The sequence below is a fragment of the Cavia porcellus genome, unplaced genomic scaffold (assembly GCF_034190915.1).
Source record: "Cavia porcellus strain 051 isolate PalLab524CR breed Dunkin Hartley unplaced genomic scaffold, mCavPor4.1 scaffold_31, whole genome shotgun sequence".
Classification (NCBI taxonomy): Eukaryota; Metazoa; Chordata; class Mammalia; order Rodentia; family Caviidae; genus Cavia; species Cavia porcellus.
Window position 1 is genome coordinate 34,177,224 of NW_026947514.1, and position 15,911 is coordinate 34,193,134.

Consider the following 15,911-nt stretch of genomic DNA (forward strand, 5'->3'; position numbering starts at 1 on the left):
TCTATGAACTCTCCTTTTGAAAAAAAAAAGGGTCTGCTGTATAGATTCTTTGACCACCTAATCTTGTTTCTCTATCTAGATTAAAGATAACAGAATTAACACTCAAAATATTTTTAACTGGTGACAAGAAGGAAAAAGCCTACAGTTAAATATCCCAGAAATTTATTTGATGTTTGGTTGAATACATTTTATATAGAAAGACTGAGATTGTTGTTTGCTTTGGGTGCCTCTGGCAAATCTCATGGAGGCACTAACTACAAAGGGTGCCAATCTGAAGACATAAGAAATGGAAATCACAAGCCCAATTTTAGTACTGTTCTTAGCTAAAAGATTTGTATCTAGTGAAATCAAGCCACTCCCTTAAAAAATGCTCAAAGTGTTAGAGCTACTGTGAGAACGGCTGACATCTGGGAGGGCATTTCATGTTCTGGTTTGTGGAACATTTAAATACTTGGAATAAAAAATATTCAGCTTTGAAGTTTTCAATACTGGAAAACTTTCAAGTCTAGAGTTTACAGCCAGGAAGGACCACTTCATGTTCCTCAAATTGGACTGTTTCCCGCAGTTAATCTTCAGCTTTGGCTTCCATTTCTTCAGCATCATCATCACCATCCACTTCTGCGTTTTCTCTCTCCAGCCTCTCCAGCTGCCTTGCGAGCTCAGTCTCATCTGTGTCTGTGACCACTTTGGGCTGTGGAGACACAGGCATAATTTTAAAGTGAAGTAGTTAAACAACCCAAAGACCGTCAAAAAATATATACATCAGGAAAAGAAAAACTTGCATTAGTATTTTAATACTCCATTTATTGAGACATTATTGATTTATACATGTCACTTTTGGCCTCTACAGTTGCAAGATGTGTTCAGAGTGGGGCGATATGCTTCCAGATATTTATTAGGCTGGTGAGTTGCTAAAATGGGTATACATTTTGTGGTGGATTCTGTACAAATCTGATTTCAATACTATCATCATCTAGTATTTTAATTTTACATTCCTCCCCATAGTACTGGGTGCTGGCCTCAGACCCTTCACACTGAGCCAGCACTCCCAGTGTTTTGTTTAACTTTTATTATGATTGTGTCTTTTTTTTTTTTTTTTTTTTTGGTACCAGTAATCAAAACTCAGGACCCTGTGCTTGCTAGGAAGGCACTTGTGCCACTGAGCTATATCTCTGGTCCTGATTTTGTCTTTTTGAGACAAGGTCTCACTATGTAGTTCACTATGTAGACCAGCCTCCTGCTGATCTTCCTGCCTTAGTCTCCCAGGGTGATGGAATTACAGGTGTGTGCCGCCATGTCCTGCTCTAATTCTAACTCATACAGAAATTAATCTGTCAAATTTCTTCACTTTTGAATGTTGATTTATTACTATTAAATATTAAATTCTAATAGAAAAAAAAACAGAAGAAAAAAGGGCTGGGGATTTAGATCAGCAGCACAAGTGACTACCTGGCACAAGTTTATGAGTTCAATCTTTGGCGCACACACACACACAAAAAGAGGAGGAAGAAATTTATGAGTCCAAGCTGGTGTAAGAGAAAGACATTTATACCAAAATGGAACAATACATTTTGTCATCTTTTTAAGCTAAAATCTTTTAAAGCTAAAACTAGGCTAAAGGTAAATGAAATAATCTCTGTGGCTAAAACTGTTAAAACAAAAATAAATTACTACTGTTTTCCAGAGAACAAATCATAGCATAGATATACATGTATGTGTGGGAATTAGGGTTTGTTTGTTCTTGCTGAGATGAGAGGCAAATCATTTTGTTTTTTGAGACAGGGTCTTGCCAAGAAGTTCAACCTGATCTTGAACTCAAGATTTTTCTGCCTCAGCCTCTCGAGTGCTGGAACCACATGCATATGCCAGCATGTCTAGCTAGCTCTTTTATTTCTTTTCTTTTTCTTTTTTTTTTTTTTGTTTGTCTTTTTCCTTTTTATCGGTACCGGGGATCGAACTCACAACTGCCTGCCTGCAAGGCAGGCGCTTATGCCACTGAGCTAAATCCCCAGCCCCTTTATTTCTAATTGTGATCAAACTTTTAAACTTGGCACATTCAACTCCTAACAATAAATTTCTCAGCTGGGCATGGTGGCAGGTGTCTGTAACTCCAGCACTTGGGAGGCTCAGGCACAAGGATTACTGAGTTTAAGGTCAGCCTGGATTACACTGTGAGACCTGTCTCAAAAACCTAAAAAAAAAAAAAAAAAAAATACTAAAAGCAAACGAATTCTTGTTTGTTTTTCTTCCTGGTGGAAAAAACCTACCTACACCATTGGTGATCAGGGGCCTGAAGGTCTCTGACATTCTGTCATTCTATGACAATATATGATTCTGACATTCTATGACATTCTAGTACTAATAATTCTCAATCACCTACATAAACCCCTTTTAGGAACCCTCTCAATCAATCAATCAACCAATATATATTTTTTTTCTTTTTTTGAAATCAGTTCTCCCTATTAGTCAAGGGTGGCTTTGAACTCACTATGTATGTATAGGTTAGCCTCTATAATTTGTAGTAATCCTCTTGCCTCAGCATCCCCAGTGCTAGGATTATAGGCATGTACCACATCTGGCTCAAGAATCATTTTATACTTAGCAAATTTGTAATCTTAAATTTTCTGATGGGGCAGCAGTAGCATGGACTGAACCCAGGGCCTTCTTAAGGGGCAGCTATAAGCCTGCCCTCTTTAAATTTTGAGATAGTGTATCACTAAGTCACTGATTTGCCCACATGCTATGCTTGAAATAGTAATCCTTCTATGATAGGGTTATCGCTGTGCAGTTCAAGCTGGCCTTCAATTCACTTTGTAGCCCACACTGGCCTCAAACTTGCAGTGATCCTCCTGCCTCAGCTTCACAAGCATTGGGATTACAGGAATGTGCCACCATGCCTGGCTCAATTTGCAATCCTTCTGCCTCAGGCTCCCTGGGTACTGAGATTACTGCTGCACCAAACTCTGTTTTAATTTTAACTCTTTAATAAAAGAAATATTTTGCCATACTAGATGCAAGATTATACACCTGTAATTGCAGCACTCAGGAGGCTAAGGCAGAAAGATTTCCAGGAGTTCAAGGCTAGCTTGAAATTCACAGCCAGACCCTGTCACAAACAAAAAAAGGAAGAAGAAAGAAAAAGAAAGTAAGAAAGGAAGAAAGAAAGAAAGATTAAAGAAAGAAAAAGGAAAGAAAGAAAGAAACTTTTCTTTCTAATAATTCTCTTGCCTGAGCCCCTCACAATGCTGTAATTACAGGCATGCAACCCCAACTTGGTTTATCTGGTTTCAAAAGGCAATGATTAGGTATCTTACAAAATAAATCATTTATATACTTTACGCTTTTTTAACAACTTTAAGAACAGAAGATCAGAGAAGGCACTGATCTTACCTCCATTTGAACATTGAAAACACCCCTCTTTTCCTCAATCTTTTCTTTGATAACAGCCATGGCTTGATTAAGAACTGAGAGGCCTTCCGTTCTCTCCAGGGTTGTTGTTGTCATCACATACCGAGGAGGAGCTATTAGATTAATCTAAATGAGAAAGCAAAAATTTGATTACAAATATATCTAGAGAACACAACAATTAGGGTATCAAAATAATAGATAACTGTCTCTAAACTTAAGGAGAGCAATCCTTGTAGGAGATTCTGAGCTAACAGCTATCCCATTTATTTTACAGCTACTACAAGATGCAGATGAAACTGTATGCAAATTGCATGTATGCAGCTGACACCTTACCCCTTTTCATAGTACTGTAAGAATTTTGGGACCTTGGCCCACTTGCAACAGAAATTGCCATCTACTATGACAGCAGCAATAACAAAAAGCTGCCACATGGTCACAAACATTCCCAGAAATATTATCATTTACCACTGCTCAATTAAAAACAACACTTTTTTTATGAAACATGGTTCTATTTTTGTAAAGCTGGTTATCAAACCCAGAGCCTTATATATGCAAGGCAAGTACTCTACCACGGTGTCATACCCCAGTGTAGGCTGACCAGATTTTAAAAAAAGGCTGGGATACAAATGTTCAGTAACCCTGTGTTCAGTCTAGAGCACCAAAAAAAGAGCAAAAAAAATAAAGGTCAGGTGTCAGCTCTTGGGAGGCTGAGGTAGCAGGGCTGCTGTGAGTGAGGACAGCCTAGGTTACACAGCAAGACCCTGTCTAAAACAACAAAAACAACAAACACATACACATTAAACAAAGATCTGAATTGTGCAGGTGGTTGTTTTCCAGCAGGATGAGAGAAAACTGACAAGTTACCTTGATGGGCATGGTCTCTGTTGAGCAATTCAAACCTGCTCTCAGGGCCTCCTTCACTGCATCAATGCCTTCATAGCCATAACAAGCCACTTCAATATCTAAAATGGTAAGAGTTCAAGAGCTGAGGCCAACAAATGCAAGAATATTTAAAGGTTTTAAGACCTAGAGAAGTGGCAGATATACTAGTATTCAAATACTTCTTATAAAAGCTTTTATTGTCCTACTCATTAGAAATCTTACCAACTATTAATTTCATATTTAAATATACCAAATAGCTTTGTAGTAAGCCTCTCTCTCATGTATAATAAGCCACCTAATGATAGAACTAAAAAAGGTAAAAGAAATTTAACATTTTGTCCAGAACTGTTCAGAGCTGCGCAGTTTTTGGCCCAGCAATTGTTTTAGGAGTTTGTCTTGATGTAGGTGAGCGTGTATATGTAAAGGTGCTAATTCGTACTATATTTCTGTAACCATTAGAAAAATGTGTAGTTATTCATGCAGCAACATATTCTTTGGCAAGTCTTGTTACTTAACAATTTTTGTGGTACATACAAAATATTTTGAAAAATCATTTAAAAAGTCATTTACCTGCTCGAATTTTGACAGCTTGTGGGGTCAGACGCCTATTAATATTGTTAATGAGTACCTCCCGTTCATCTTCATTCAAATCTAAACTATCCAAAATAGATGGATCTCTAATTTAAAACAAAAGGTCAATGTTATATTACTGGTAATTGTGAAACCAAGCATACTACATCACAGAATAATGCACATAGCAATAAAGCACAGGCTTTAGTGTCAGAGTAAGTTCAAAGTTTAGTTTTGCACTTTTAATTATGTGTTTTGGCCCTTCTCAAACATGCTGCCACATGTGTAAAGAGGCTGAAAACCATATACCTCACAGGATTGTTCTCAGTATGTAGATAATGACAGGATTTAAGCTGTACATGATGAAACACAAAATACCCAACTGATTATCAGAAGAAAATCTTAAGAGACACAGCTGAAATAAGCAATTTAATCTCTAATACGTGTGCCATCCAACTGTATTTAAGCATTCCCATGTCATTAGCAGTCACACTTTAAGCATTTCATAATCTGGTCCAAAAATGAACAGAAACAGGACACAATTTATAAAAATGAAAGAATATCCATGGGCATTAAGAGAGGGAGGTGTTACTTCCAGTTAGTGAGGTCAGGAAAGGGTTTGTGCAGAAAAACAGCATCTCATCTAACTCTCCTAAAGGCCATAAGGTAGGGACCAGGGTGCTAGTCTCTGGGATATTGAACAAAGGAAAACAATGACTAAAAGAATGACAGCACTTTAGCAAAGAATTGTTGTGAGAAAGTTATGATACAGAAGAAAGGAATGGCAAGGCTATGCACAAATCCTAATGACATGGGGGCTGGCTAATTTGACATTATCCGGGTCTAGGGAACTTTTTTTTTGTACTGCGATTGAACTCACAACCTCATGTTTGCCAGGCAGGTACGCTTGTGCTGCAGAGTTATATCCCTGGTGGGAACTTTTTTAAAAAGACAGGGTCTTTCTATGCAGCCCAGGCTGGGGCACTGAACTAACAGTGCTCCTCCTGCCTCAGCCTCTGGACTGCTAGGATTACATGAGTGTACCACCATACCTGGTAGAACTTTCACTTAGCTAATAAAAAGTAACAAGAGGACAAAAAAAATGCACAGAAATTATTCTATATGTACTTCATGGATGTATATACAATAGTATATCCCTCATATCAAATTCTTGGGACCAGAAGTGTTTGGAATTTTTCTAATTTTGAAGTAAGAGTGATACCTCAGTTTACAAATTTAATTTGTTTTATGATTTTTAGTAAGCTTTTTAAAAATTTTTTTCTTTTTTTGGTACCAGGGATTGAACTCACAACCTAGTGCTTGCCAGGCAGGTGCTTGTGCCGCTGACCTAAAGCCCCGGCACTTGTTTTATGATTTTGGGGAAGTTGGCTGTGTTTCTCTTCATATGGGGAAGATGGTTATGGCTGCATTTATCACTCTATGTGAGTTTGTGAAGGAAAACAAAATTCAGCCCAGTGCTCTAGTCTACAAATCTAACTGTCTGCCAATGGAAACATTCATTGTGAACTGAGGTATTACTGTATTTGCATATATCGAATGGGGTATCTTGGGGAAGTGCTATGGCTTATGTCAAGATGTCTTCACAAAGCCTCAAGCAGTCATAGGTGGAGATTTTTCAGAGGTGGCTAAATGTGGAGCACCTAATTCATGGTGATATGTTAGGATTAAGGGAAGATGATTACTAAATCACTCCACTGATTGGTTTGACACTGCCAACACAATATAAAAGGGGCCCAAAAAAGCCGCTAAGGTCCCTTGCTTGCTTGTTTTCCTATCTTCTGTCCACCATGAACTATTTCTCCTCTACAATGCCTGTCTGCCATGTGTCACTTTGTCATGGAGCCTACCAATTATGGATTAAAACCTCTACAAACTATAAGCTAAATAAACCTTTTCCCCTCTAACTTTGGGTGTTGGGCATTCTGTCTCACCAAATAGAGAACTAAGGATAGTACCCAAGTCTAAACATAAAACTGATTTATGTTTCTTCTATACCTTATACACTCGACCCTATGGTATTTTTAGTTTCATGCATTATTTTTAGTATCCTTGCATTTGACTGCAACCTGTCACATTGGTATTACATTTAGCCTCAAAAAGTTCCAGATTTTGGATTTCTAGATTAGGGATGCGCAACTTGTATAGTTACATCAGAAAAACAAGTTACTACTGATAAGTGAGAGGAATAGTCCCAAGAAGTAAAATATTATTTACAATAGTACAAAAAATTTGTTTCTTAATTAAAAGAAAAAATACAGAGCACATGTGGCAAAGAATCAGTATTAGTTAAATCTCAACAGTTGCTACATGAGAAGTGAAGCAGAAGAGTTTAAGGGAAAGGGAGTAACATATGCCAAGGCTTATTGGTAACAGATACAGAGGCTGAAGAAGTGAGCTAGGAGCAAGGCACTAACAGTAACCCAGGGGAAGATTCACAATGATGGGCCAGGAGTGGGGCTCGGTGGTAGAGCTCTTGCCCAGCACACGTGAATCCTGGGTTTGATCCAGAGTTCAATCCTCAGCACTGTCAAGCCAAACCAAACCAGTATTGAGCACACCAGCTAAGAGCAAAGAAAAGGGGGATAAGAGAAAAAAGGGTAGAGTAGGTTTTTTTTTTCAGGAAGCACTTGGTGTATAGAGTAGGTTTTTGAGGAAAACACTGCACAAAGGTAAGAGTAGGTTTTTGAGGAAAACCACCACAGAAGGGATGTGGGGCATCAACCTATCAGGTTTCTTCCTAGCAGCACTCAGCAGTGTGCAAGTGCAAAGAAGAAAGGTACACTGATTACGGTTGGATGTAACAGGAGGAAAAACAGGGGAAAAGCTTGGTATTGGTAAGACAGTTGCTGAAATGATAGCTTATGGTATTGTCTGTGCTCAAAAAAAAGGCAAGAAAGAGTGAAACAAACAAATACTAAATAGAAAAACAGGTTTCAAACCAGAGCCTAATACATTAAGGATTTAAGAATAAGGGGCTGGGGATTTAGCTCAGCGGCATAAGCGCCTGCCTTGCAAGCAGGCAGTCATGAGTTTGATCCCTGGTACCAATAAAAAAGAAAAAGACAAAAAAAAAAAAAAAAAAAAGAATTTAAGAATAAACACAGTTGGACTAAGTATATGGGAGCAAGAAGGTTATGGGACTACTCTACTAGAAAAGAATGGAATGTGTGAATTAAAGGTTTCAGAGGTAGAGTAAGCCAGGCGTGGTGGCACATGCCTGTAACCACAGCCATTTGGGAGGCTGAAGCAGAAGGACCACTTTGAGTTCAAGGCTAGCCTGAACTGCATATCTAGGTTGTCTCAAAGAAGCAGAGGCAGGGTAAATCTCGGTGATAAAAAGTCCTAGACTGAAGCCATAACAAAGACTGACTAAAGTGCCATGGGCTAAAGGTCAAAGGAACTGAGGTTAAAGAAAACAGAGGTTTTGGATGAGATACCCACATTCATCATGTCATCTAGGATAAGAATAAAACTAATAAATAAAATTTTTGGTAGCCTGAGGTGAAACCACATAGGTTATGAAACCATGCAACTATGATATATGAGACTCCATAGACATTATGTATGGCCTTTTGTACAGAAAAAAATATGTGAGTCTGAACTTGGCAAGGACTTAATACATGATGCTGTGAGATCACATGCCAGGCTATCAACCTGTGCTCTATACCCAGCAACTGAGCTATACGGCAGAAGCAGAATCAAGGTGTTCTTACGAGACTGCATGCTTAAATGCATCATAGGCACCATAGCCAGGCCTCTTGTACTTGTCATCGAAGACCCAGGCAGTCCTCTGGAACAGGCTTTCCAGCTGCTCATCCTTGGTGTATTCTAACACCTCAGCAACATGACGAAGAATGCTATATACCTATAAACAGAATGAAGAGCTCAAGATTTCCATAATCAGATTTATAACAAACGGTGACTTATTAAAAACACAGGTAGTAGACTCATTTGTCTCAAAAATCAACTTACAGTCTTGAATATTTCTTTGTGATTTTTTTTTTTTTTTTGATACTAGGGATCAAACTCATGACCTTGTACTTGTCAGGCAGGCACTTATATGACTGAGCTAAACCCCAGCCCTAACTTACAGTTTTTGATTTTGTGAATTTGTCTTCACATTTGATGGCTTCCTCTGGAGAAACTCTTCTTTTTGACAAATCAATGTATCCTATGAGGAAATTTTTTAAAAAATTATGTTCAGATGCTAGCATATCACTGTAACCAATTTTTATAATCGAATGAAGAATATGATTGACAAGCTTATAATTATTTTCTATTAAAACCATATCAACAAAATACTGCATAAGAAGTAAAAGATGTGTTGGGTATGGTGGCACATGCCTGTGATCCCAGCACTTGGAAGGCTGAGGCAAGAGGATTGCTTCAAGTTTGAGACCAGCCTGAAATGTATAGTAAAACTATCTTAAAAAGACACACACACACACACAAAATGAGAAATTGTATAAAAATGCATTTTTACTATCAGATAATTATATATTTGCTATTACTTTGGTGGAAGAAATTAATGATTTTGAATTATCTAAACGAAAGTTAGGGAAATGCTTCTCTAGAGTAGGAGCTCACTGATTTAAGAGACTGTCCTCAACATTTATTATTTTTTTTAAAGATAGTATCTGTGTACTCCAGACTGGTTTCAAATAGCAATCTATCTGCCTTCACCTCCTATGTGCTGGGGTTACAGGTGTGTACCACCAAAAGCCTGGCGGGTTTTTTGTTTTTTTTTTAAAAGGAATTGCTGTCTCCTGAATGATACCATACCCAAGTAATGATGGTAGATGTTTAATTTAAGGATCTCATCAAGCCCTCAAAGTCCTGCATGGCAGATCCTCTTTTCCACAAGCCTTACCCCCCCTTTTTTTGTCTTTTACCTTTTTATCGGTACCAGGGATCGAACTCACGACTGCCTGCTTGCAAGGCAGGCGCTTATGCCGCTGAGCTAAATCTCCAGCCCCAAGCCTTACCCTTTTAATCTGAAGAAACTAAGATCAAGAGAAATTAAGTGACTTCTCAGATAGCTACAACGCTGGAAATCCACAAACCTGTGCTTAGACTTACAGAACAATGCTAACAACAGTGAGAGGGGATCTGTCTGCCTCCTTTCCCACACTGAAGGAAAGCTGCAGTTTTCCTTCACAGCTTTTCTCACATGAAAGCACTTCCACTGCATTGCTAGCTTGCTGCTCTTTTATTACAAATGGGCAGTGAAGCGTTACAAATGCTTTCTTGGTACTATTTAAGCAGTAAGTCTTTCCTCTTACATTAGTTTGACATTGACTTTCTATTCAGATTCTGAGCATTTCTTTCATAAAATAAATATATGGTTTCTTTGGGGTGGCATCACATGCCTATAATCCCAGGAGACTGAGATAGGATTCTAACTTCAAAGGCAGGCTGGACAACTAAGCAAAACCCTGTCTCAAAATAAAACTCACTACCATTAGTGTATGGTTTTTTCACTGAAGAATACAGTCTTAAGTACATCACAAGCAAAAACTGTCAGCCCACAAGTCACAACTTAAAAAACTACCAGTTTGTTTATAAACAGAAATTTTCATTTCATTTGGGCAAATATCTAGAAATGGGATTGCTTGTATGTTTGTATACCCCCTCATCTGACCCATAAAAACTAACCCTGGGATCTACTAATTAAGTATCACTAACTTAAGAGGCATTGCTTAACTGGCTAATTAGCATCCTTCTCTAATAACTGTATATAAAAGAGTTGAACAGAATTTTTTTCACTGCCATATACAACTAAAAGTAATTTTTAAAAATTTTACTCCTTATTTACAGTACATGATTACATTCATCTTGAGTAGTTGGTATATGTACATAGCACATCTTAATCCCCCCTCAAGTAACTTGAATAAACCAACTTAAATCTGATTTTTTTTTTTTGCCTCTTTGAGACAGGGTCTCGCTATATAGTTCAAGCTGGCCTTGAGCTCACTTTGTAGCCCAAGTTGGTCTTGAACTTCCAATGACCTTCCTGCCTCAACCTCCTGAGTACTCGATTACAGATGTACACCACCATGCCTGGCCTGAAATTTGTATTTTTAAGATACTTTTCTCACTTACCTTTTTCTTTGTCCACTCTAATGACAACCACACATTCATTCCTGCCAATTCGAATGAGTTTGTTTATAGAACGGATACGTCTCCTGGATAACTCACTAAGAAGAATCATGCCTTCAATATTGTTATATTCCAGCAAACTGACATAGGCTCCCATTTCAGCAATGGACCTCACGTTCACCATCACTACATCTTCCACTTCAGGAAATTTGTGTTGATAAAATCTACAACTTAGACCTGGCATTCTGCAATGCAAACAAAAGAATCAGATTAAGTGTCTAGTTATGGTGAAAATAGAGAAATGCCAGTTTTTTATATCTTGCCACTGAAAGAACACAAAAGAAAATGCAACCATAAGTCTTCTCTTTAAAGTTCCTAAATGGTATCATGAAATAGGTGAATATCCAGGAAGCAAGTTTTAATTTATTTTGCTTCATATTCTTTAAGGCTTGCCATCAGGCCTTTGCTACCAGTTTCAGAGGAATAGTAAAAAATAATGACCATCTATAAAGTACTCTAAGAACTAAGGATTAAAGGAATACCTCAAAAGTAAAACACCACTTAAATCCCACCACTGTAAGAAATGCCAGATGATGGGAAGCATCATACTGTCATAAACCTTTCACAAAATCAAACCTACTCTTTTCTCCAAGTCAGCTAAGATGACATGTTACCCCTCCCCTCGCCATGTGAAGAATCCTCTGACTACTCAAACCTCAACGAGTACAACAATTTTTTTAAATTTTAATTTTTTGTGGAGTTAGGGGTCGAACCCAGGGTCTAGGGCATTTTAGGTAAGTAATCTATAGCTCTATTTTTATTTTGTTGAGTGGGTATATATAATCTTGAAAACAGCTTTATAAATCCTCACTTTTAAAGAGTTCAAACTTCTCTTAACCTCCAAGTATTAAAGATATTTAAAATTATTCCCTCTGATATACCTAAACTATGTGAGAACACCTCTTTTATGACCCATAAACTGGAAATCATACCATGCATAGATGTATATTTTTAAAAGGAAGTACTCACACTAATCATGGCTGATGATTTTCACATTCTTCTATTAATTTTAACATATTTACTGTTGTTAAAGGTCAGAAGACAGAACTTAAAGGCAGTGACAGAGTTGGGTGTAGTGGTACACTCCTGTAATCTCAGCACAGGAGGCTGAGGCAGGAGGATTGCTGACAGTTGAAGCCAGCCTGTGCTACACAGTGAGTTCAAGGCCAGCCTAAACTGCAAAGCAAGACCCTGTCTCAAAAAAAAAAAAAAAACCAAAACCAAAACCAAACCAAAAAAAAAAAAAAAAAAAAAGCAATGACAGGACCTAAAAGTCGAAGAAAAAATTGGGATGTTAAGGTTGCCAATATCTGACCTTAGAAATAGATCATCTATACTGGGTACAGTGGCACATACCTGTAATTCCAGCACTGGGAGAGGCTAAGACAGGGGGATTGCAAGTCTGAGTTCTGAACAGGCAACTCAGAGAGACCTTGTCTCAAAGTAAAGTAAAATGGACTAGTGACACTGCTTAGTGGTAGAATACTCCTGGGTTTCATTCCCACTATTGGAGAGGGGGTTGACTATATATCTAACATGTGGAACACCAGAATTCTGTTGAAGTGCAGCTTAAGGACTCCTATTTGGCACCCATATACAGCTTTGCCCAACAGGAAGATAAATGCAGGACTTAATACTTCTTTTAACTAAGAGCCCTGTATGACCTGGTCACTTCCTGTTTCCTTCAGAAGTCACTTTCTTTCTAGATCTCCCCATTTTATAAATAAATTGAGGCACAGGTTAAGCAACTTGCCCTTTCATATACTGATACCCATCAAGTTTGGATCCAAAATCTTTGCTCACATATCAGGATCTTTCCCCCTCAATATTAACTATACATGTTACAATCAGAAATACAAAAAGCAACATTAGTATACATTTTCAGCACTGATGTACATACCATGAATTTGTGCAAACTGTTACTTATTCATTTATCCTGTTTAATAAAAAGCAATATATGTGGTAGAGATTGCTCTTGTAGCTTGACAAAATAGGGATTCAGCAAAGGGAATTCAATGGCTAGAATTACATACTAAGAGAAAGCTGAGCTGGTTGTTTTACTTTTCAACAGGGCTTTATCAGGGGTAGGACAGCAACTGTTGTCAAATATCTGAATATATAGTACTTGTATTTGAGAGTTAAAAAAGTTCGAAACTGGGTAGCAAAATAAGTCATGTCATGAACATGAGTGGAAGAGTTTTAGGAGATTTAACAGATGCCATCCATATTTAATTACTGAGTTTCTTCAAATAGCAAAGGTGATGCTTTTGGGGAGGCAAGGTTGAGTTTGACATTTAAAGAACAGAGAAACAGTGTAAGAAGGCGCCTGAAAGGAGACATGAATACTACTTTTTTGCACAGGTCTTTTTGCAATAAGGAAATAATGGAAAAATGCTGATAGTACACTACTCAGAGTAAAGATAGAAAGTATTCAGTAACTACAAAAGAATCCCTATCAGAAACAATCTGCATACTGGCTGATAGATTTTGACTGTATCACCTTAAAAATACAAGTAACACTTAAAAAATAACTTTAACTTTTTGTCCTGTTTTTCTTAGTTAGGAAAACAGAAACCACCCTGGATTTATCCAGTCCTTTCTATCATTTTCACAGCATTTGTATTTGACCCTCAAGAGCTGAGTGAGGAAAGTAGCATGGTGAACTCTAGGAACTTGGGTTCCAGGCTTTGCCCTCCTACTTAGAAAGGAGAAAGCTGCTTGGGAAAGGCATCCTCTTTGAACTCTGGATTCTAGTCTGTGCTGTGTATCTCCCAAGGTTTGTTGAGGGTATCAAATAAAATAAAATATATGTAAAAACATTTTATGCCACACAAACATATTTTTAATTAAACAACTTTTCAGTATCTGCTATGTTCTAAGTACTGCCGAAACAGGTTTTTACCCAAGGAATTAAGTATAGAGCAGAAAAAAAATAGTAAATAATTACAATATATGAAAGAAGCACAGTGAAGCAATCAATTAGCAGGGCACCAAGAAACAAATATTAAATAACTTGCTCAAGCAAAAATGCTTAACAAGTACTAAAGTAGGAGCTAAACTCAAGTCTTCTGATATTAAACTTGACAGTCTTTTACACAGACTGCCAGTACTGCAGAGTACTCAAGATTAAGAAACTAATATTGTTATGTGTTCAATGTAAAAATTAACTATCTTTGCAGATATTAACCAAACTTCAACCTAATATCAAGACCTTGCATTGTCAATTTGCAGATCCAAGGAGAACTATACCAGTGCATAGTCAAGCCACATAATGGATACAGGAAGTCCACATTCCTTTCCAAACAGCATTATGTGTTGGGAAAAGTCGTTGAGCTGTAAGCTTACTAGTAGTGTTGTTTGAAAGCTAATTCCTGGGTTTGGTGTGCTATGCAAATGAAAATTTTAAACTATTCACAGTGGCTGAAATAGGAATTACCACCAAATCTCTACAGACGTTATCATGTATCAGGCAACTACATCTTTTGGGAATTAGCAGCTATCATCTGGCATCACATAGAACTAAGAAGAGACTGTAAAAATTCTATCTAAGTAACTCCCAAACTTTTGAAAAACAGATTTGAGTTTCATTCTTAAACCAACAACTCACTCTGGAGAAAAATAGACTTCTCTGCTATACTCCTAACCAAGAAACAATAATGAGAATTAAAGCTGCCTAAGTTTTGGGATCTCAGGATGTATACACATTTAACTCCTAGTTGGACATAATTTGACACCACGATTGTAGTCTCATCATAGCCAAAATGCAAATCGATATTAACAGTAGTAAACTCAGTGGGACATTTAATTTACAATTCAAAGGCTGCCTCAGTCTACAGAAACTAGAGCATTAAAGCAACCTGAACTTCAAATTTAATGATCAGTTATTATTCTTGAACTGACTCTTTGCAACAAGGTGTGGCCCACCCTGCTTGGTTCCCTGTGGAGAAAAGTACAGTCTGACTTCCACCGAGAATCAACACGAAACATTCTGGTGGCAATGTGGGGCGGAAGAAAAAAATTCTCGGGGACAGAAAAAGTCCATTGCTCCGCTTCCGGGCCAGGGACGGTGTCCCAGCGATCTCCCGAGGCCTTCCCACCTCAAGGCTCCTCTCCTACACCCCAAAGTGGTTGTAAAACCCGCCAGGCCCGCTTTCCCTCACGATGGTACTCCGCTCTTTCAGTGATGCCTGTGGCACCCCGGAGGCCAGTGACAGAACAAGCGGCAGCAGTGGCGTCCACAGACACTTCCCGCCCAGCCCTGGGAAAGGGAGGGAATATTCGCCGGGGCCTACCCTCTCTCGAACCCCTGTCACTGGACAGAAACTAAAGTTAGTTCTTGGGAAAACCGAGCTGCGGGATTAATCACCTGAGGTATGTGTGTGACTCTCGCACTAGAGTCCCGCGCCGTGATCTTAAAGCAGAGCGATCAGACTCGTTCCACTCACACCAGCTACCGAGCCTTTTCGGCGTGCGTTTCGCTCAACCCCACCGCGCAGGCGGAACCGCTTTACACTGCGCATGCGCTGACCAAGAGGGCCTCTCCTTATCACTAACCATAGAGTCCGAGTCCTCCAAGAATTAGAAAGAGTGCCAATTGCAGGAAGGCATGTCAAAGACATTTTCTCACTATCCTAATATTTTGCTAATTAACCTTCAAGGCATGGGTAAGAGGCAGGACTCTTGATTCTCTACTCCTCAAGAATAAATTCTTTCAAATTTTTAGTTAACCATAAGATGGCGCTGTGAAAGAATAAAATGGAGGAAGAAAAGGAACGGACTTTTTTTTCCCAGTCGTCCAACGCGTGCAGTGATTTGCGCAGCCGTAAATGGGAGGGCGGAGGAAGAGGAGGAAAGGTGGCGAGGGAGGGATG

General features: G+C 38.5%; 1 protein-coding gene across 1 annotated transcript; it reads right to left on the reverse strand.

Annotated features, from left to right (window-relative positions):
- Positions 1 to 145: 145 nt before the first annotated feature.
- Positions 146 to 15,581, reverse strand: Eif2s1 (eukaryotic translation initiation factor 2 subunit alpha). Its single transcript, XM_003472358.5, has 8 exons — positions 15,407 to 15,581; positions 10,984 to 11,225; positions 8,973 to 9,052; positions 8,595 to 8,746; positions 4,861 to 4,967; positions 4,273 to 4,370; positions 3,391 to 3,534; positions 146 to 691 (listed from the first exon to the last, which is right to left on the reverse strand). The coding sequence occupies exons 2-8, from the start codon at positions 11,222 to 11,224 to the stop codon at positions 566 to 568; spliced, it is 948 nt and encodes a 315-aa protein (XP_003472406.1). The 5' UTR covers position 11,225; positions 15,407 to 15,581; the 3' UTR covers positions 146 to 565.
- Positions 15,582 to 15,911: the final 330 nt, after the last annotated feature.